This window comes from Haliotis cracherodii, unplaced genomic scaffold (assembly GCF_022045235.1).
Source record: "Haliotis cracherodii isolate W230 unplaced genomic scaffold, xgHalCrac1.p SCAF_1, whole genome shotgun sequence".
Taxonomy (NCBI): Eukaryota; Metazoa; Mollusca; class Gastropoda; order Lepetellida; family Haliotidae; genus Haliotis; species Haliotis cracherodii.
This window is the reverse complement of record NW_027266264.1, coordinates 88,374,019-88,398,622: the sequence shown is the minus strand read 5'-3', so window position 1 is coordinate 88,398,622 and position 24,604 is coordinate 88,374,019. Positions and strand designations below refer to the sequence as shown.

Genomic DNA, 24,604 nt, shown 5'->3' with positions numbered 1-24,604 from the left:
TACATCATGTTAAAATAGTTCAGATTTCCTAAACGATACTGTACAAAAAGGGTTGTTGTTCAGAACCTACATGGCAAACTTCATAGACAGCTTCCTGCAAGACAGGTTGCTATCAGTTAAACTAGGGAACAATCGATCGGATCCTATGGCACTGGACAATGGCACGCCACAAGGCAGCATCATAAGCCCAACCCTGTTTAATATCATGATCAATGATCTTTTTGACCATGTCAACTCTCCTACCCAAACTTCTAAGTTCGCTGATGACGGAGCAATATGGGTAAAGCACAGAGATATCTCACAAATCAGAAAAAAGCTCCAGTCAGCCCTGGACGGAGTAGATCAATGGTGCAATAAATGGGGATTCACCCTTTCAAGTGAAAAAACGGTTGGAGTTCTATTCAAACGCCGGAGGAAAGATGCTATGATACCCCGTGTCTCCATAAAAGGCAAACCTATCAAATTCGAAAAATCTGCAATATTTCTTGGAGTTATACTTGATCAACACCTCACTTGGCGCAAGCATATAGAATATGTGGAAAACAGATGTCAAAAAGACCTGAACGTATTACGGGCAATTTCAGGCACATCTTGGGGCACATCGAGGGACACTCAGCTGGACCTCTACAAAGCTCTTATCAGATCAAAAATTGACTATGGTTGTGAGGCTTTTCACTCAGCATCAAATACTGTCTTGAGGCGCCTAGACAGAATACAATACAAAGCCCTAATGCTGGCCACAGGCGCAGCGACAGGCACCTCACTAGAAGCACTACAAGTAGAAACGGGAGAACTCCCATTGAAACTAAGAAGAGAGCAGGCAATATTATCGTTCTGGGGACGAACATCAAACCCTTTGGTTAAAAAGATATGGCAAGACAAAAACGCTCGAGATGAAGCCCTAGCTCGAAAAAATCCCTCACTAAAGCCATCTGGGATATTAGTACGTGAACTCATTCGAAGTCACAATTGCGATGACATTCAGCCTCCAGAAAGTCACTACAAAGGGTTACACCCTCCCTGGACTTTACAAACTCCCAAAGTTGACACTGCTTTAACATCAGAAGTCACTAAAAGAGAAAACCCAACCCTACTACGATCAGTAGCTATCACTAAAATTCAAACTACCTGGGACAGCTGGGCCCATATATACACTGATGGATCCAAGAATCCTATCAACAACAGTGCTGGTTACGGGATCCATATCCACAGCTCCAAACCCCAAGCACATTCATTTCGCTTGCCTGATGGTCAGTCAGTATTCACGGCTGAATTGGAGGCAATTCATCATGCACTCAAACTCATACCGGAACTCCCGGAAGCAAAGGCAGTCGTCCTATCAGACTCGCTAAGTGCACTTCAGGCCATCAGTGGGAGAAACTCAAACTCCAGGCCAAACACAGTCAACAATATTCTATACGAATATACAAAACTATCGGACCAAGGGCAATAGGTGGAGCTGTGTTGGATCCCCTCTCACATAGATATTCATGGAAATGAAAAAGCAGACTCACTGGCGAAGCTAGCTCTAGACAAAGCGGATATACAGCCTATTCCCTTTAGTAAACTAGAGATAAAAAGCAAAATCAAAGCCTCCATAGCAAAAAGATGGCAAGCCCAATGGGACGCAAGTAAGATCGGCAGATGGCTATACAAAATTCAACCCAAGGTCCAACAAAAGCCAAACTCATACTCAAATGAAAGGAAAATTGAAACTGCTATCTCACGCCTCAGACTTGGTCACAAAAAGCACTATGACAAGGTTTGTTCATCTTGCAATCAGGCTGAAACCATTGACCACCTGTTACTAGAATGTCAAGACCATGCCCCAGCCCGGGCTAGGTTAAAACAAGAATTGCAGTTAGATCCGCTATCTGTCATAGATCTCCTAAAGCCAAGAGATGCAATAGCGAAGGCCAAACTAACTCTATTTCTGAGAGATGGACAGCTGCTCGAACGTATATAAACAGAGCAGCCAAGGATAAAAATGAAATCATATCAATATAAAAAAATAGAAATCATATCAATGCAAAAACAGAAATTATGTGAACACCGAAATCACAATAGATATGTGAACCCTTCTCACACACAGGAGTCCCAAAGAGGGACAGGTCAGCCGAAATTGCCTAGGCAGAAGGCGACCTCTTAAACACCTAATGCAACAACAACAGAAGCTACACGTTTGTACTCCAAGCGAGCAACACCTCTCCAAGCCTCCAGAGCCTCCTCAAGCCCACGCACAGCACCGCTGATAGCAAGCCCAGGGAGTTAGTTAGTTAGTTACTTTGGAGATTTAACGTGCGCTTTCCGACTGATGCGTATTTCGCACACGGGCCCGGCCAGGCCATTTAATGTGTTTCCGAAAGGGGCGAGGGTGGTCTGTGCAACCCAAGAGGGGGCTTTAGGGGTTGCTTATATGGAATTTGGGAATTTTGAGATTTGGAATAGATGCCGATGGGGTTGGGGAGGAGAACTAAGGGAGCTGGGTATGGTGGATGATTGTTTGTTTATGTGATTTTGATTTGGTAGGTTATTATGGTTTTAGATGCGTTTTATTAGTTCCGTTTTTATTAAGAATACGCCTAAGGCCTTGAAGTTTTCTAGTTTATTTTGTGGGTTTAGTATTGCTTCTAGAGTGAGAGCCTTGTTTAGATTGAGGGTGGTTTGTAATGCGGTTCGATGTGTTAGGTAGTGTGTGCAGTGGATGAGTGCGTGTTCTGGGGTTTCTGGTTGTTTGCAGTGTGGGCAGTTACCTGTAGTGTGTTTTTTAATTTTTTTTAGGTGGTTATTTAGGTTGGTGTGTCCTGTTTGGAGTTTAGTGATTACTCTGTCGATTTTTTTGATGGATGGAGAATTTTTGGTTTGGTTAGTGGTTTGCTGAGCACTCTTTTGATTTGGCTATTTGAGTTTAGATATAGGTTATGCCATTTTTTGGTGATTTTTTGTTTGTTTACACTTTTAATTTCTGATTTTGAGATGGGTAAGTTTAAACTTATTTCTGGGATTTTGAGGGATAGTTTAGCTGCTTTATCGGCGTTTTCATTACCGTATATTCCTACGTGGGCGGGTAGCCACAAGAAGGTTATTTGTTTGCATGCTTTTGTTAGGTCGTTGGAGCTTTTAAGTATTTGATTTATTAATTTAGGTCGGGTTTTGGTATTTTTGTTTTTGGGGGCTTGTAGTCCACTTAGGGAGTCAGTAAGTATTAGGATTTTTTGGTGGTTTTTGGATTCTTGATTGTGGAGGGCTGAGGCCATGCCCATTAGTTCTGCCGTGAATATTGATTGGTTATATGGGAGTCGGAAGGATTGTGTGGTTTTAGTTGGTTGTGTGGCATGGACTCCGAAACCCGTGTGTTTGGAGGTCGGATCTGAGGATCCGTCCGTGTAAATGTGACACCAATTTGGCCAATTTTTGTGTATGTATGCTAGTGTGGTAGTTTTAGCTATGTTTGGGTCGGTTTGTTTATTTATTTGGCTAGCTAGTGTTGTGTCTATTTTGGGTATTTTAAGTTTAGGGGTGAAGATATTTGATTGTTTGCAGTTTTGTTTAAGATTTTGAGTTTGGTGTTCATTTAGGTAGTTTGTTATTCTTTGGGATATTGGGGTAAGTAAGGGGTGTTTACGAGCTAGATCTTGGTTTTTAGGGCTGATGTTTTGGTTTATTAAGTTTTGGATGAGAGGGTTTGATTGGGACGCGGCCCAGAAATTTAAGCTTAGCTGTTCCCTGCGTAGACTTAGTGGCATTTCTCCTGTTAAGGCCTGACGTGAGGTGTAGGAGGTGCCATGTTGGGTGCGTGTAATGAGTTTGAGAGCCTGATATTGTATTGAGTCAAGTCTTTTAGATAGAGAGTTGTTTAGGGTGTTGTATATGGCGCAGCCGTAGTCTAGTTTTGATCTAATTAGGGATATGTAGAGAGAGAGGAGAGTATCTTTGAAGGCTCCCCAGTTAGAGCCAGTTAGGCATCTTAGGGTGTTTAGGTCTTTACTGCATTTAGTTGTTAGGTTTTGGATGTGAGCATCCCAGGTGAGATGTTCATCGAAAATAAGTCCTAAGAATTTGGTTTGTTTTTGAAATTTGATTGTTTGATTGTTTAGCTGGAGGATTGGGGAGGCGGGTTTCATGTTTTTATGTTTGAATACTATTCCTGTTGTTTTTTCTGAGTTAAGGGAGAAGCCCCATTTGTCAGCCCATTGTTGTATTTTATTAAGAGATTTTTGGAGTAGATTTTTGGCCATTTTCATGCTTTTAGTGCGGATCCAGATGGCTCCATCATCCGCGAATTTTGATGTGTTTACTTTAGGGGATAGACCCTCGAATAGATCGTTTATCATTATATTGAAGAGGGTGGGGCTGAGGATACTGCCCTGTGGAGTGCCATTTTCTAGGGGACATTGGTCCGATAGAGTTTGGTCTATACCCGCGGTTATTTTACGATTGTTTAAGAAGTCCTGGATGTAGTTTATTATCTGACCTTTGAGTCCTATTTTTTTAAGTTTTTGTATTAGCCCATCGTGCCATACCATGTCGAAAGCTTTAGAGAAGTCTAAGAAGATGCCTGTGGTATATTGTTTATTTAGTTGTCCTGTCTTAATATCTTGTTCTAGTCGGGCGAGGTTATCTAGGGTTGAGCGGCCAGGAGTGAAACCGCTTTGATCTGGGTTTATGATGTTATTTTGGGTTAAGTAATGTTGTAATCTATTTTTAGCCATTGATTCCATTACTTTACGTAAGTTTGAAGTTATGGATATTGGTCTATTTGAGTTAGCTTGATTAGCTGGTTTATTAGGTTTAGGGATTGGTATGACTAGGGCCTGTTTCCAGGGAGTAGGAACCTGTCAGTTTAGGTAGATGAGATTGTATAGTTTGAGTAGTGCCTGGAGTAGTTTTAGGGGGAGTTTTTTAATTATTTGGTAAGAGGTTAGGTCTAATCCTGGGGCTGTGCCCTTTTTCCTGTTTTGGATTACGTAGAGGAGCTCCTCCATTGTGTAGGGTTGATTTATTAGCCCAGGGAGAACTTCAAAGGTAATTATATAACCACTCACCCATCCATTCACAACAACCTACACCTAATCAACGCTCACACCCAAGCCCAAACCTAAAACTACACTCACAAAGCCCACCTAAACAAACTCAAACACTTCAAATTAAAACACAAGCCCTCCAATTAATCTCTTAAAGCTTTAAACAACTCACAAACCCAAAACAACCAAAACACCGCAAACACTACTCACCCCTTCCAAAACACTCCATCCACAACCCCTCACCTCAAACACCAAAACGCAAACTAGACGCATCGGCATCACCTACCTCACACACCCTCTCACCCGCAGCCCTCTTTACCACATGGGCCCTCTACTTTTTTTCGGCCACCCCCTCAGTACAACTAGCTCCAACACTGACCATAAATAGGCATGTGGCTAAGGCAACAAAAAATCAATTACCTAAACATCAAACGTAGTTTCAAAGGATATCAGATAATCTTCCCAAATCAAGAATCCTACATAGCAGCAACTAAAATTAAACAAATAATCCAATTCACCGTAAATAGCTCTAAACCTAACTGGCAAATATACACTAGGGGAGTTATTCGAGTGCACCCAAGGGAAACCGACGAGGACCTCGACATATACGCCAAAGAAGCTAACACTATCCAAACCCAACCACAAATAACTAGCCTACGCAGGATTAAATCAAACAGAAACGGGAAAACCACCCCCACACCTATTGTAATAATAAACTTAAAAAAAACACCTAAACACCCTGAAGCCCCCAAATATATCTTAAACATAACCATAACTTAGAGGTCAAACCATACATCAAGCAAGTAAAGCAATGTTCTAATTGCCTACAATATAATCACACCGCTAACCAATGTACTTTCAAAAAAACTAGATGCAAAAACTGTGCTCAAACGGACTGCCCAGGCATATGCACACCCTGGTGCATCCACTGCAAATCCATAAAACACTCATCACTCTCGAACCAATGCCCCCACAGACTATCACTCACCCAACAGGCCAACAGACATATAGACATAAACACGGCCAAAATCCAACCCAAAAAACCCACACCGCAAGCATACAAACCACTACTACCAACACCACCCCCAAACAACAACACTCACGCACGCAAAACAGTATACCCAGTCTCCGTATGGGACCAAAATCAGCGAGACGCATACATCGCAAATGAAACAAACACCCCACACATCCCACAAACTCACACTCTCACCCTCCCCGCCTCTCACCCTACAATTACCACATCTACACCCGCAAGCAAAACCCAACGCACAACGACCACCACACAACCAGCACCAACACAAGCCATCACAGCCACAAGGGCAACAACACTCCCAAACCTACAGGCAACCCCCGAACACCCAGTCAACAGGGAAACTACAGAAACCACTCAGACTCTCGCACCCAAACCCAGCATGCAACCCACCACCGAACAGAGTGACCAAACTAAAGACAACTTAACCGAAGAGGACGAGTACACATCCTCAGAGGAAATAAACGATCTTACCTTGTCAGCCCCAAAAACCAAAAGCTATAGAAAAAAACTCACCCAAAACGTAGCAAGCAAAAAACTAAACAACTTAGTCCTCCTACTAGCTTACATGTTAAAGCAGTCTAATCCAGAAGCCAGCTCCAAAGCCTTCTTTGGTGTAGCACATAAACTAAAACTCGTCACCACCTCTTTCGACCGTTTCAGCAGCAACCTTAATAACCTACTAAAGTAAATACCTAAACCAAGCCTAAACCAAACATAAATCCACCCAGTTTCCCAATGGAAGGCCTAAACATTTTTCAATGGAATGCCAATGGCCTCGCCGGCCATGGTACTGTACTTAAAGCTAAATTCAAAATAGATAAAGGTCCCCATGTAGCTTGTATTCAAGAAACCAAATTCTCACATAAAACTAAATTCAACCTACCAAATCATAACGCAGTGAGAACCGACAGGTCCAAAACCATGCCAGGCAGAACAGGAGGAGGTCTAATCATCTACGTTAGAGAGGATATTAACTACGAGGAAGTTAAAGTAAACACTCCTAATCTAGAAGCTAATGGAATCCAAGTCACCATCAATAACCAAAAAATAAAAATCATTAACATCTATCACTCAACACTAAAACCCATTAAAGATACAGACCTAGATATCCTTTACCAATTAGGAAATAAATCAACCATCTTCCTAGAAGACTTCAATGCCCATCATCCTACCTGGGGCATTGCAGATAAACTAGACAACCATGGACAACTAATGTCAGAGTGGATCGAAAAAAAATGACCTAATACTATTAAACAATAACCAACCAACTAGATACGACAAAACCCACCACACCATGTCGGCTATCGACTTAACAATATGTACGCCAGACTTAGCACAAAGTCTGATGTGGGACGTCCACCCAGTACCTCTAGGCAGCGACCACTTTCCCATAAATATAACCCTAGGTAATATAAAAATACCAAATCAAACCCCTAAACAGGAACCTAAATTTCAGTACAAAAAGGCCAACTGGGACCAATTCCAAGAATTATGCAACGAAGCTAATCTAAACGATTTAGAAACAACAGACCCCGAAACATTCTGTCAAAACTTAACTAACTTCATAATCAACGCAGCCAAATCCGCAATCCCCTTCAAATCATCCAACCCAGGAAAACCCACTGTCCCTTGGTGGAATGAGGAAATAGAGCTAACTAGACTAAAACGCAAATCAGCTTTCAACAGAGCTAAACGAGACCCCTCTCATCTCAAAACAGCTCATGAACTTAACCACCAAGTGCAAAACCTAGTTAAAACTGCTAAAACCCCAAACTGGAAAAGATTCTGTGAGGAGCTAAACCACCACACCGACGCTAGGAAGGTGTGGCGCAAAATTCACGCCATCCGAGGCATCAAACGGCACAAAAAAGCCCCAATATAAACAACTCAACTAACCCCACCCAAAAGGCCAACAACCTAGCCAAACACTTCTCTAAAGTTAGCAGCAACAGTAACTTCAGTAAGAAATTCCAAGATAAACTAAATAAAGAAACCAAATTCTCCAAAGAAAACAGACAAGACAACCTAGAAATAAATCAACCTTACACCATAGAAGAACTAAATCACGTACTAAACAATAGAAAAAAAGGAACAGCCCCTGGCCTAGACCTCACCTCTTACCAAATAATCAAACACTTACCTACCAAACTATTCCAAACTTTACTTAAACTATACAACCTAGTCTACCTAAACGGACAGGTCCCATCCTCATGGAAGGAAGCTCTAGTAATCCCAATACCTAAACCAAATAAACCAGCAGATCAGGCAAACTCCTATAGGCCCATCTCCCTAACCTCAAATCTCTGCAAAATAATGGAACTAAAAATAGGCTACAGCACTACCTAGACCAAAACAACATCATAAATCCCGACCAAAGCGGCTTCACTCCTGGCCGATCAACTCTCGATAACCTTGCCCGACTAGAACAGGATATAAAAACAGGACAGCTAAACAAGCAATACACCATAGGCATATTCCTCGACTTCTCTAAAGCTTTCGATATGGTATGGCACCACGGGCTAATACAAAAACTAAAAAAAATAGGACTAAAAGGTCAAATAATAAACTTCATCCAAGATTTCCTAAACAATCGCAAAATTACCGTGGGTATAGACCATACACTATCGGACCAGTGTCCCCTAGAAAATGGCACTCCCCAGGGCAGCATCCTCAGCCCAACCCTCTTCAATATAATGATAAATGATCTATTCGAGGGCTTATCCCCTAAACTAAACACTTCAAAATTCGCGGATGACGGAGCCCTATGGATCCGCACTAAAAGCATTAAAATGGCAGAAAACTTAATCCAGAAATCTCTAAATAAAATACAACAATGGGCAGACAAATGGGGCTTCTCCCTTAACTCAGATAAAACAACAGGAGTAGTATTCAAACATAAAAACATGAAACCTGCCTACCCAATCCTCCAGCTAAACAACCAAACAATCAAATTCCAAAAACAAACCAAATTCTTAGGACTTATTTTCGATGAACACCTCACCTGGGAGGCTCACGTCCAAAACCTAAAAACTAGATGCATCAAAGACCTTAACACATTAAGATGTCTCACCGGCTCTAAATGGGGAGCCTCCAAAGATACCCTCCTCTCACTCTATACAGCACTAATTAGATCAAAACTAGACTACGGCTGTGCCATATACAATACCCTAAACAACTCTCTTTCTAAAAAACTTGACTCAATACAATATCAGGCTCTCAAACTCATTACACGCACCCAAAATGGCACCTCCTACACCTCACTTCAGGCCCTTACAGGAGAAATGCCACTAAATCTACGCAGGGAACATCTAAGCCTTAATTTCTGGGCCGCGTCCCAAACAAACCCTCTCATCCAAAACCTAATTAACCAAAACATTAGCCCAAGAAACCAAGCTCTAGCTCGCAAACACCCCTTACTCACCCCAATATCCCAAAGAATAACTAACTACCTCAATGAACACCAAACTCAAAATCTTAAACAAAACTGCAAAAAATCAAATATCTTCACCCCTAAACTCAAAATACCCCAAATAGACACAACGCTAGCTTACCAAATAAATAAACAAACCGACCCAAACATAGCTAAAACCACCACACTTGCATACATACACGAAAATTGGCCAAATTGGTGTCACATATACACTGACGGATCTTCAGACCCGATCTCCAACCACACAGGCTACGGAGTCCATACCACACAACCAGTTATATCCACACAATCTTACCGACTCCCTAACAACCAATCTATATTCACGGCCGAACTTATGGGCATGGCCTCAGCCCTGCATAACCAACAATCTAAAAACAAAACAAAAATCCTAATTCTCACTGACTCCCTTAGTGGACTACAAGCCCTCCAAAACAAAAATACCAAAAAACGACCTAAATTAATAAACCAAATACTTAAAAGCTCCAACGACCTAACAAAAGCATGCAAACAAATAACCTTCTTGTGGATCCCCGCCCACGTAGGAATATACGGCAACGAAAGCGCCGATAAAGCAGCTAAATTATCTCTCAAAATACCAGAAATAAGCCTAAACCTACCCATCTCAAAATCAGAAATTAAAAGTGTAAACAAACAAAAAATAACCAAAAAATGGCATAATCAATATCAAAACTCAAATAGCCAAATAAAAAAAGTGCTCAGAAAATCACTAGCCAAACCTAAAAAAATGACAGATTAATTACAAAACTCCAAACAGGACACACCAACCTAAATAACCACCTAAAACAACTTAAAAGACACACCACAGGCAACTGCCCCCACTGCAAACAACCCGAAACCACAGAACACGCACTCATCCACTGCACCCACTATCAAACACACAGAACCACACTACAAACCACCCTCAATCTAAATAAGGTTCCTACTCTAGATGAAATACTAAACCCTCAAAATAAACTAGAAAACTTCAAGGCCCTAGGCGTATTCCTAATCAAAACAGACCTAATTAAGCGCATCTAAAAATTAATTAATCTACCAATCCAAAATCCAATAAACATACAAACACCCACCTCACCCGGCTCCCTTAGTTCCCTCCTCCACCCACCTCGGCATTTATTCCAAATTTAAAAATTTCAAAAAACCAATATAAGCAACCCCTAAAAGCCCCCTCTTGGGTTGCACACACCACTTTCACCCTTCTCGGAATACACTAAATGGTCCGGCCAGGCCCGTGTGCGAAATACGCTGCAGTCGGAAAGCGCACGTTAAATCTTCTATATAAGTAAGTAAGTAAGAAGCTACAATTCTTTAACATTGCGTTGTCCAGAGTGCAGTTAAGTCACTCTGTGACAATATGATCACTATGAGTATGAGTCTTTATTCCCTTGAATCCGACGTTTCGGTGTAGATACTAATATCCATCATGTGATCACTTGCATGATAACGCATTCATCGTAGTGAAGAAGTTGTTTATCCATAGAACTCTTGCCCTTGTTCTACACGGTGCTCACCCAAACACGTTTCTTATTTGACTACAGGAGAAAGTAAAGAAGTGGCTGACAAGGTGTTATTACATCAAACAAAAAATGAGAAAGCTGAGAGAACTTGCTAGGAACACAGATCATTGTAAAAGTATTTTCAACCACGAGCCTCTGAGGAGATAATCCAGAATAAAAGCAAAAATAGTTACACTATTTATAGACTTTTGTTATGTACACAAACTACTCAGGTCTGTATGAATTTCTGACAATCTCTCCTCTCACAAGAGTAATCCAATGAGGACTGTCCCACTACAGCTGTGAGTGATGTCTTACCTACCCCCCTTCTCTTCTGTCCGGCTGTCTGACAAATGGGAGACTTTATGTCTATTTACACATTATGAAAGCTGTTACGTTTGTTTATCAATTGCAGCAAGTATTAAGTCTGTCTACACATTATGAAAGCTGTTACGTTTGTTTATCAATTGCAGCAAGTATTAAGTCTGTCTACACATTATGAAAGCTGTTACGTTTGTTTATCAATTGCAGCAAGTATAAAGTCTGTCTACACTTTATGAAAGCTGTTACGTTTGTTTATGACTTACAGCAAGTATTAAGTCTGTCTACACATTATGAAAGCTGTTACGGTTGTTTATTAATTGCAGCAAGTATTAAGTCTGTCTACACATTATGAAAGTTGTTCTGTTTGTTTATTAATTGCAGCAAGTATTAAGTCTGTCTACACATTATGAAAGTTGTTCTGTTTGTTTATTAATTGCAGCAAGTATTAAGTCTGTCTACACATTATGAAAGTTGTTCTGTTTGTTTATTAATTGCAGCAAGCATTAAGTCAGTCTACACATTATGAAAGTTGTTACGGTTGTTTATTAATTGCAGCAAGTATTAAGTCTGTCTACACATTATGAAAGCTGTTACGTTTGTTTATCAATTGCAGCAAGTATTAAGTCTGTCTACACATTATGAAAGTTGTAAGGGTGGTTATCACTTACAGCAAGTATTAAGTCTGTCTACACATTATGAAAGCTGTTACGTTTGTTTATCAATTGCAGCAAGTATTAAGTCTGTCTACACATTATGAAAGCTGTTACGTTTGTTTATCACTTACAGCAAGTATTAAGTCTATCTACACATTATAAAGCTGTTACGTTTGTTTATCAATTGCAGCAAATATCAAGTCTGTCTACACATTATGAAAGCTGTTACGGTTGTTTATCAATTGCAGCAAATATTAAGTCTGACTACACATTATGAAAGCTGTTACGTTTGTTTATCACTTACAGCAAGTATTAAGTCTGTCTACACATTATAAAGCTGTTACGTTTGTTTATCAATTGCAGCAAGTATTAAGTCTGTCTACACATTATGAAAGTTGTTACGGTTGTTTATCAATTTCAGCAAGTATTAAGTCTGTCTACACATTATGAAAGTTGTTACTTCTGTTTATCAATTGCAGCAAGTATTAAGCCTGTCTACACATTATGAAAGCTGTTACGTTTGTTTATCAATTGCAGCAAGTATTAAGCCTGTCTACACATTATAAAGCTGTTACGTCTATTTATCAATTGCAGCAACTATTAAGTCTGTCTACACATTATGAAGCTGTTACGTTTGTTTATTAATTGCAGCAAGTATTAAGTTTGTCTACACATTATGAAAGCTGTTACGTTTGTTTATTAATTGTAGCATGAGTCTATTTACAGAATTGCTTTAAAAATACATTTTAACAACAATTAAGTGTACAGTATATATGTATACTAAAGCAAGTATTAAGTATGTCAAAAATTAAGTGTACTGTATATGTGTTTCGTAAAGCAAGAGTTAAGCATGGCAAACATTAAGTGTACAGTAAATATGTATATTAAAGCAAACGTTAAGTATGGCACATATTAAGTGTACTGTAAATGTGTTTCGTAAAGCAAGCGTTAAGTATGGCACACATTAAGTGTACTGTAAATGTGTTTCGTAAAGCAAGCGTTAAGTATGGCACACATTAAGTGTACTGTAAATGTGTTTCGTAAAGCAAGCGTTAAGTATGGCAAACATTAAGTGTACTGTAAATGTGTTTCGTAAAGCAAGTAATAAGTATGGCAAACATTTAGTGTTTACTAAATGTGTATGCTAAAACAAGTGTTGAGTATGGCACACATTAAGTGTACTGTAAATGTGTTTAGTAAATCAAGTACTAAATATGGTACACATTAAGTGTACTGTAAATGTGTTTCGTAAAGCAAGCGTTGAGTATGGCACACATTAAGTGTACTGTAAATGTGTGTAGAAAAACAAGCATTAAGTATGGCAAAAATAAAGTTTACAGTAAATGTTGGGTCCTACTATTTAACGCCCGGAAACATCCGGACCGAAAGGTTTCTTCATACGCCCTGGAGTTACATGAGGCAGTGCAGTATTACATGTAAAACAGTTGGGTTCCATCAGGAGAATATCCACTGGTAATGTTTTGTTGTTGCTTTATGTGTTTAAGAGGTCGCCTTCTGCCTTAGCAATTTCGGCAGACCTGACCCTCTTTGGGACTCATTTGTGTGAGTAGGGTACACATATCTATCGCGAGTTTGATATGATTTCTTTTTTCGTATATTGATATGATTTATTTTTATCTTTGGCTGTCCATCTCTCAGAAACAGTCAGTTCGGCCTTCGCTGATGCATCTCTTGGCTTTAGGAGATCTACGACAGATAGCGGATCTAACTGCAATTCTTGTTTTAACGGAGCCCGGGCTGGGGCATGGTCTTGACATTCCAGTAACAAGTGAACAATTGATTCAGGTTGATTGCAAGATGGACATACCTTGTCTTTTTCTTAGGTTTGGAAAAAGTAGCGACGGAAGAAGGCCTAGATAATATTGCGGACTTGGGGAGTACTATTCATTACCGGAGAGCCTCAAATACACGTAAAGCCTACGTCGGCACAACGTATACTGTGTTAATCACGCCGGGTCTAGCAACACAGTATATTATCACCAATTAGAAACCACGAATGCACGGGTGTACAGAAGCAAATGTCGATCCAAATCTCTTGCCTATGGAGACACCACACTTACCCTCCGCGTCCAATGTTGCTGAACTACCCCTGGTATGTGACCTGAACACGCCACGTCGATATAACACAATACACCCCAGGCAGGTCTGATATGTCATATTGCTAATGGATCACTTTACTGTTACATAACGAGGCACCATGAAGCACTTGGTACTGCTGACGTCAGTATGACGTGTAGTTGCGTGTTAACAGAACTGACTACAGTATAGATTTGCAGAAATTGCGTCTTTGTGATCATTGACTGGATTTCCATGAATGATAATCACGTCACTGTCTCCAGATAATGAAAGACGTTTATTCCAGATCACCGCCAGAACAGAGCACATATCACGTGCTTCCTGTCATTTTACGAATACACGATTTTGTTGGTGGAGGGGATTACGCCATTTGCCAAAATGTTACATGTTGTTGCCATTGTTGATCAGGAATCAATTCAGTGGCATATCCTGTGACATATGGATCTTATCGACTTGTGTACTCCTTTGCACATCATGTCTCTCACAGCCTTACCATAAACACAGCTGTTTCATTGACACCTCCCCCCCCCCCCCCCCCCCCCTCCACACACACAGCTAGACCCGTAGATCGTTGACATAATGCATATATGATGACATGACTGTGTTAGTGTCATATTTATGTCAACAGCTTGGACGCGTTACTGGACAAAACAAACCTGACATCTTCTTTAAGCGATCTAACACGGCGGCGGTGGTCGTCGGGGGACTCACAGTCAGATCATGAATTCATGTCACTAAAGTCGGATTTGGGTTTCACTTTTTCGACAAGCCTCAATCCTTTCTGGAGATCGGAAAATAAATATTAAGCATTTTCCGATGATTTACTGAGGACTGCCCTCATGCTGACATCGCTACTGTTAACGTCCATCTTCCCGAGGCAAGGGAATTAAATGACTGTAAAAGTCGGACTTTTTTAGTCAGTTAAGTCCCTTGCCTCGGGGAGATGGTTAACATCAGTACAGATGCAATCTATGAAACAACACTGTACATAACGGTACTGAACCCATTCTCTGTCATAGTATGTGCTGAATGTACGGACAAACGTTACATGCAAAATAATGTAGATCATGTCATCATGTCCCCACAATGCCCCCGCGTGTCCTATCCTCACATGACCCTCGTGGATACGGTGCTGCCACCCACCTCCAAGTAATGGCTTTCAGCCGTTGGTGCTAGTTTCTCTGCCAATCCTTCTGTCTTTTTATAGCCTTTTACACGCCGTTTGACGGCGGGGGACACCTGAATTGGCGTCACACACTGGAATCCAACCCCGAATCGTCGAGACGAACTAACGCTTTACCCACTTGACTACCCCATGATCCCTTTGAATATATAACAAGAAGTGAAAGTTGATTTGCTTTCTCTGCCGCGTTTATTGTTACCAATCTTTACAGTGTTTCAGTGTCCCTCTGGGTGACACATGATACACTTCCTTTAGTCGTTCCTTTTGTTTATATTTAATTACATTCAGTTAGATCGTGTCTTCAACTTATTAGGTATGTATATATAGAGCTGTGTGGCAGGTCATTTACACGAAGGGAAAGTTGGGGGCGTCACCACCAATAGGTGTGGTGATTCTGAACGCTGCTTTACATCCATTGGCTACCCAGATGTATTCTCCATGGAAGCCGAACGTTTCCCCCTCCTCACAGTTAGTTGAGTCAGTGAGTCGCTTGACAAACTCCAGGTAGCGGATGGGACGGTGAGTGTGACACAGATGCCGTTGTCCTACCTCGCTCTCACAGATCAGCAGGATATTCCGCCCTGAAACAACACACACGCATTTCGTTAAATATACAGCACGACCATTGAGTCACATTCTTGCTGGATGTCACGGCGCCGAACACCGAGACTGAGTTTAGCAATGATTACAATATGGGGATGGAACCTGGTTAAAATACATGTTCCTATATTTATTGAGCACTTGAGTTGTGATAAGCTGTGGCAGGATGGACACATGAGAGGCATTGAGTTTGAAGGACAACTGAGAACTCCCTTAACAGACTTCTGAGTCGCTGAAATGTATCTGGTTCGAGCCAATGAGTCGGAAATCAAGTATGGGCCGAACTACTGGTTGTTGATGTCATGTTGGTGACCCTTGACCTTGCTGCAAACCTTCATATTTTCTTGACATACAAAACAAAGTTTTGTCTGTATGAAGGCATAGAAAAAACCGACAGATTTTTTTTTAGTCCGGGATTGTGATGAGTCTCACATAGAAATATTTGACTTAAAATGATTTATTCCTCAACATAATACCCTTCTACAATTACGATGTTGGGGAGGGGGATTTTATCGCAGTTTGAACACCGTAAAGCAGGAAGGACACGTGAACACCGTAAAGCAGGAAGGACACATGAACACCGTAAAGCAGGATGGACACGTGAACACCGAAAAGAAGGAAGGAAAAATGAACACCCTAAAGCAGGAAGGACACGTGAACACCGTAAAGCAGGAAGGACACGTGAACACCGTAAAGAAGGAAGGAAACATGAACACCGTAAAGAAGGAAGGACACATGAACACCGTAAAGCAAGAAGGACACGTGAACACCGTAAAGAAGGAAGGAAACATGAACACCGTAAAGAAGGAAGGAAACATGAACTCCCTCAAGCAGGAAGGACACATGAACACCGTAAAGCAGGAAGGACACGTGAACACCGTAAAGAAGGAAGGAAACATGAACACCGTAAAGCAGGAAGGACACGTGAACACCGTAAAGCAGGAAGGAAACATGAACACCATAAAGCAGGAAGGAAACATGAACACCGTAAAGAAGGAAGGACACGTGAACACCGTAAAGCAGGAAGGACACGTGAACACCGTAAAGCAGGAAGGACACATGAACACCCTAAAGCAGGAAGGACACGTGAACACCGTAAAGAAGGAAGGACACATGAACACCATAAAGAAGGAAGGACACGTGAACACCGTAAAGCAGGAAGGAAACATGAACACCGTAAAGAAGGAAGGAAACATGAACACCGTAAAGCAGGAAGGACACGTGAACACCGTAAAGCAGGAAGGACACATGAACACCGTAAAGAAGGAAGGACACATGAACACCGTAAAGAAGGAAGGAAACATGAACACCGTAAAGCAGGAAGGACACGTGAACACCGTAAAGCAGGAAGGACACGTGAACACCGTAAAGAAGGAAGGACACATGAACACCGTAAAGAAGGAAGGACACATGAACACCGTAAAGCAGGAAGGACACATGAACACCGTAAAGAAGGAAGGAAACATGAACACCGTAAAGCAGGAAGGACACGTGAACACCGTAAAGCAGGAAGGACACATGAACACCGTAAAGCAGGAAGGACACGTGAACACCGTAAAGCAGGAAGGACACATGAACACCGTAAAGCAGGAAGGACACATGAACACCGTAAAGAAGGAAGGAAACATGAACACTGTAAAGCAGGAAGGACACATGAACACCGTAAAGCAGGAAGGAAACATGAACACCGTAAAGCAGGAAGGACACGTGAACACCGTAAAGAAGGAAGGACACGTGAACACCGTAAAGCAGGAAGGACACATGAACACCGTAAAGCAGGAAGGAAACATGAACACCGTAAAGCAGGAAGGACACGTGAACACCGTAAAGCAGGAAGGACACGTGAACACCGTAAAGCAGGAAGGACACGTGAACACCATAAAGCAGGAAGGACACGTGAACACCATAAAGCAGGAAGGACACGTGAACACCGTAAAGCAGGAAGGACACGTGAACACCATAAAGCAGGAAGGAAACGTGAACACCATAAAGAAGGAAGGAAACATGAACACCATAAAGCAGGAAGGACACGTGAACACCGTAAAGCAGGAAGGACACGTGAACACCGTAAAGCAGGAAGGACACACGAACACCGTAAAGCAGGAAGGACATGCATAAAACCGTAAAGGAGGAAGAACATACATGAACACCTTAAAGCGAGAAGGACACATGAACACCATGAATGGATGGCTGAATGGTCGAGTGAGTTAAGATTTTACGTCACATCGGCAATGTTTCAGCTATATAGTGACGAGCTCACAAACTCGGAGTCCTCTGCACAAGTCTTTAAAACTGAAACGTTTAAGTCTGTGTGATGGCGTGGCAACTCACCTCTTATGTAGCACACGAGGAAGTTGGCCTGGCAGCCGTGGCTGACCCACACGTAGTTGCGATAAAAGCCGTAGGTGTAGTCGAGGATGCAGGCAGTGGCGGAGTAGTGGCCGTTCTCGGCGACCTGGATGCTGACAACCCTCTCGGCATATGGAATCATTTCCGTGTTGTAAACACCACTCAGGCTCTGCACGACTTTGTGGTAACACGTCATGTGATCCTGGGTGTAGAGAGGCCCGGCTTCTGGGGACGTGTAACAGACATACTCGTTAAGTATGTTTGACTTTAACAATCATTACAATGGCAAATTCATAATAAACTTGACTCCCACAATGATTCACTTAAACGAAATCACCATTAATGAATCTCCTTGGAAGATATATAGCTTACTACTTATTCTTACAGAGTATGTACCAAGATAAAATGTGTTTGCTGGTTCGAGTCGACAGAGGTAACTCAAATGGAACTATATTGGCAGGTGGATGTACCGTTTCAATCTTAATACAAATAAAATCGTTTGCTGTGATATCATACTATTTTGTTCCCGTCGAAAGATAGCGAACCGGAGTAAAAGAACTGATTTGTTTTAATGAATTATTTCAGCATAATGAATAGAAATAACTTTCGTTTTCGAAAACAATAAAATATGTAACCGTTTGGAAGTGTTATATCATATACAATTGTACAAACATGCCTGTAACGTCGAGCGTCGACTGCAACAACACCAATAGCAACAAGAACTTCATGGTCGTCGCTGTTGTGTAGCTTGTTTGAAGTAGAAGCGCTGTGCCCGCTGTGCCACAACGCTCACGTTGTCTGCCGCAGATAGAGACGAGCTATACTTAATGACCAGACCTCCCTTCTTTCAATCCTTTTAAGTGTAACCAATGCGGCAATTTCGCCAGTGTTGTCAACCTGTTACAAATGAGAATCAATCTGCACGTCCATCTGTCATCCGTTATAGTATTTTATATCTATCCAGGCACACACTGGGAAAGACGACAGATCGTTGATAAAGATGTCATCTAAACTGCACATCTATACTGGGCGGCAAAAGAAAGTATAGGTCGAGTTCCATGATCTATAAAAAAAATAACAAGAAGAGGTTTTGTTGTGAATTATAATATAATCTAGGGAGGGGTAACAAATGATTGATCAACCACAGAAATTGTGCAGTCACTGGTAATGTAAGCTCAAAGAAACAATGGTGGGGTGAGAAATTTCATTTTCAAAAGTTGTCTGAAATGTCACCAAAAGCTTTTCTGACACACTACAAGTTCATTGTCGACACAGTTGCCTTCAATAGCGTGTATGACCTCCAGTTGCCTCAATGCATGCTGTGATACGCCGCCTCATCGATGACGTCAGTCTTCTGATGACGTGGACTGGAATCCGTTGCCACTCGTCTCTCAGGGCCTGCTGCAATTCTTGTCTGTTGACGGGAGGCTGATGGCGTACTCTAATCTGTCTGTCAAGATGGTCCCGCAGATGTTCAAACATGATTCATATCGGGTGAGTGGGCAGGCCAGGGCAAAACGTCAACGTTCTGCTGGTTTAGAAAGTTCCGAGTCAGTCTTGCAGTATGGGGCCTGGCATTGTCGTGTTGAAACAATGTCCGCTGCTGTTGGTTTTGTAAGAACGGAAGCACAACTGGCTGCAACACTTGGTCTCTGTACTGCACAGCGTTCAGGATTCTCTGTATAATCACCAAATCAGTCTTCTGATCTCCACAAATACCGCCCCACACCATGACACCTCCCTCGCCGAATGGATGGACCTCTCGAATACACGCCGGAGCCAAATGTTCACCTCTACGTCGATAAACTCGTTCCCCGTTGTCATTTCGAAACAAGTTAAACCGACTCTCATCAGTAAACAGCACTCGACGCCAAATTCTCACTTGCCAGCGTCGAACCTGCCTCGCCCATCGCAGTCTCGCGCGTCGATGTTGAGCAGTCAGTACCATTCCTCGGAAAGGACGATACCATCGGATTCCAGCAGCACGAAGTCGTCGTAGTACTGTACGTTGGCTAATGGGATGTCCCAACGCTGTTTCTGCCGTCGCCGTCGCCGTTACGAAGCTGTTTCTCAGGTGAATGAGCCGTATCTGGCCGTCTTCCAGTGGTGTTGTCACTCGGGGTCGTCCGGTTCTAGGCCTGTCCTGTGTCCTCCCTGTCTGCCTCTACCGTTGAATAAGCCTGGCTGCTGTCAATGGTGTACAACTAAACCTTCTGTCAATTTGGACCTGTGTTGTCCCCATTTCGGCCATACCGATGGCCCTCTCTCTCTGCTCCTGTGACAGTCGTGGCATTTCTTTTGTGTGCTTTCATCGCGTGTGGTTATACGCTGCAGACGAACGCATTTATACAGCTAACATGCACGTGCAGTTTATGCCATAAGCGGGAAACCTGTTTCACCATTTTTTTGTCACCGCACGAGCTGTCAAAGGTGGCGCGTTCGGGTGAGGTGTTTTTTGGTACCTGTTCCTGGGCAGTCATATTCCCAACACCCACTTTTCACTAGTTATCGCTGTTTTTAGGAAAATTACAAATTGCCAGCCTATACTTTCTTTTGCCGCTTAGTTTATATTTGATTGATTTAGTTATACGCTAAATTGCATGTCTTGAATTCACGGGTGATCACAATCCTACACTCACAGTCATGTGTTTGGATGCCAACATATTTTATGACACATATTACAAAATGGGTCCTTCCTAATGTAAGGTGTAACAGTGCAGCTTCACCTATCACAAATCTGTTTAATCCTTTTACAAAACTTCAGGTCAACGTGGTAATAAACACTTATAAAGTTGAACATTTAAGAATACAAATATACTCTTCAAAAAAGAAACGCAATGCGGATATTTCGGCCATAAAAGCAAAATTAGCGGACCAAGAGGTGCAAAATGAAGAGGGTTAATGTGTTAAAGTGTCGGTGACAAATTTCCCTGATCAAAATGATCACAACAAGGACATGCAAACCATTAGTAGGGAAATACATACGATTCGGGAAAAACTCACACAGTGCATTAACAGAAGGGCAATGGAGCTCTACATACTGCACGTGCAGCAGCACTATGAACGGTATAAATGTTCACCCAGCACTATCACAAGGCTATGGGATCGGTTTCAACAGCATGGGTAAACACGTGATTGGTCAAGGTTGGGGCGACCAAGAGTAACCATCCGACTGCGCAACCTACGTAAAAGGACGACCACAGCCACCTCAACCGCATCCCAAATACCCGGACTACGCAGATTCTCCGACCAGACCGTACGAAACCGTTTAAGAGCAGCAGGTCTACGAGCAAGACGTCCTGTTCGACGCGTAATATAGAGTCGACAACAGCGTCAACAACAGCTGCATTGGTGTCGTCAACACAGGGTATGGCCCCAACTGCGATGGAGATATGTATGGTTCAGCGATGGAGATTAAGATAACCAACAGCTTCAGACTTCTTGCGTCCTTTTCCCCCCTAAACATTATCTGGAACACAATAGCCTATAGAAATGCAGGCATAATCTACATACGTGTACGCGATTAGAGAAGTATATATTAGGGTATATAAGTGACAGCGTTATATATATTTTATATTGGGTATTAAATATGCCATTAAGAATTCATATGTTTGATTTTTAAGTTGTAATTCATTCACATGGTCATCAAACTTGTTCTTGGTGGTAGCAAAAACCCAGAACGGGACCAGCAGTTGACCCTATTGAGGAGTGCCTTTCCTGGAGTTGGCATGGATAATTGATACATATAAACAAGGCATCTCCTGCTTCATTATAAAACTGATAACACCAGCTAGCAACAGATGCTGGAAGGTTAGACCATTGATGGCCTTTAAGATGTCCGTTTTGCGTTAAATCGGATCGGTGGGAGTAACCTATAGCACGCGGTTAAAGCTGTTTCGCTCGTCAGGTCAAGGTTCGATTCCCAATATGGAAAACAATATATATTTCTAGTGTCAACCGCTGTGATAGTGTTGTCTTATCGTCAAAAGTGGCGTCAAATCATTCTCAATCTCAATCTTTATTTCACGCCCTGAAGTGGCCACGGGCCTATAGTACAATTTGAAGTATATACAATTTTATACAATTTATGTACATATCTCACCAAATCACCTCATGTCATTCCACATCGTATCTCAACACAGTCACATAATTTCACACATACAGTACAATACCATTCCCTGTAATTTCATAATTTCTATTTTACCATATCACAACTTGTTATATCATACAACATATTCTATAACATCATATCATATTGTATCATTATTTTAAGATCATATCATATAGTATTATTTCATATACCATTATCATATCATAACATACCATACATACCATCGTACCATATATCAAACCTATATTATTTCAACATGTCATATCACACAACACATTAGCCATGCCATAGCTTGTCCCATCATATCTTATCATATCATACCATATAATGCCACGTCATTCCATGCCAATTTATATCATATAAATCAATCAATATTTATTCGACACTGGAAGACCGCAAGCCATATAATATGTACACTAAAAAAACAGTATTTACACAATTTCTATAGTACACATAACATATTGCATCATATCCCCTCATGTAACATATCACACCACAACACTTATCATATCATATCACATCATGTCAGGTCATGTCATGTCACATCATATCATTTTATATACATATAACTATACTAAACCATTTGTAATATCATGTCCCACAATATCATATGACAGCCTAATAGTTTAATACCATTTCTAACTCTTTTGTTTGTAGTTTATTCAGATGGCAAATATCTATAAATATGTACTTAATGTATATACACAATAGTTTCCTAATACCAAGCAGCTAAGATTATTCTTTCATAAGGTTCTGTCGGTATAAAGAGGCATAATATATGTACATGGAAACATTTTGTAAGATACTTCTTTTTGTGTTTGACAGCAGTTTAACAAATTTAATAATATTAGGGTACCTGTAATAATAAGCTTGCAGGTATTTTTCTCTAAGGTGTAAATACACTGGACATACAAGTAAGAAATAAATTCATCTTCTACTGAGTTTAAACTACATAGATTACAGATTCTTTCTTCACGAGAAATGTTTACATAGCGCCCTGTTTCCATTAAAAGGTCGTGAGAAGAACATCTAAAACGTGAAAGAGCTGTTCGAAATTTTTTAACATTAACTTTTGATTAATAATCTTCGATAATTATTTCTGATTTAAACATTTTGTAATAAAAGCACTTGAGTCATTGATGCAGCCCAAGATTGTAAATAAATATCCTTTAATTTCTGGGTTAATGAAAGTATAAACATTGATTTGGAATACACATTTTGGTTTTGCCAAATATCACCAAAGCCACAACTGAAAAGTAATTCTCTAACACCTGTAACCCAGTTTCTTTTCCCATTATTATCATAAACTACCATCATATTATAACACTTTTTTGGCAATCTATATGAGGGCATGTCTCTGCACTTGGCAAAGTCAACGAAGAGCACATAAAGTTTCCCACCCTTGACACTGAGGGATTTGTTACCTAAAACTTGAAGGATAAAAATGTTGTCAATAGTTGAATAGCCCTCTCTAAATCCAGCTTGTTCTTCATTGATTTTGTTGAGGGTATCTGCCCAAAACACTAACCTTTAATTTATTATGTTTGTGAATAGTTTACCAAATATACATAGCAGTGAAATACCTCTCTAATTGTTTATATTATTTAGATCACCTTGTTTATGTATTGGCACAATTATCCCTATGGACCATGCATCTGGAAATGTTCCATTTTCTAATAAAACAATAAATATAAGTTCAAGGTAAGGTACAATGATATCTGAGGAATGTTTAAAAAACTCAGGAATAATCTGATCCATTCCTGGTGATTTTTTGCATTTAAGATGGTGTGTACTCTCTAAAATCTCATCTCTGGTAATAGAGGAATCCAGTATATCATTTGCAAACTGAGTATCTGTTTGAGTCTGAGTATTATCTTGTGACTCCTGGAACTGATTTTCAGGGCTCTGATCAGTATCTGTGAAAGTAAATAATTCTTTAAAGTAGATATTATTTGCCTTTTGATGTTTGCTTAGACTTTTCAGTTCTGACCAAAATAGTTTAGAGTCATGAATGTTATTTTCTAAGGATTGTTGCTTATCATGTAAATATTCTTGTTTCTTTTCTTTGCACACAGCTATATATTTGTTTCTTATGTTATGATATTCTCTAAGTGAGTCCTTATCTTTACATCTCCTGAATTTATTGAATGCCCTACATCTTTTCTTATTCTCAATCACAATACCTGGGAATGGACAACCCATTTTAATGTACATTTTTGTCTCCGCTCACCTCCTTTGGGTCTAGTGTAAGTTGTAATGTAACTTTTTTTATCGCTTTCATCTTTA

At 40.9% G+C, this 24,604-nt stretch overlaps 1 protein-coding gene across 1 annotated transcript; it reads right to left on the bottom strand.

Annotated features, from left to right (window-relative positions):
- Window positions 1-15,444: 15,444 nt before the first annotated feature.
- On the bottom strand, window positions 15,445-19,019 carry LOC139470384 (lectin ADEL-like). Its single transcript, XM_071252806.1, has 3 exons — window positions 18,884-19,019; window positions 18,190-18,432; window positions 15,445-15,839 (listed from the first exon to the last, which is right to left on the bottom strand). Exons 1-3 carry the CDS (start codon window positions 18,933-18,935, stop codon window positions 15,604-15,606), a joined length of 531 nt encoding a protein of 176 aa, XP_071108907.1. The 5' UTR covers window positions 18,936-19,019; the 3' UTR covers window positions 15,445-15,603.
- Between the last annotated feature and the right edge of the window lie 5,585 nt (window positions 19,020-24,604).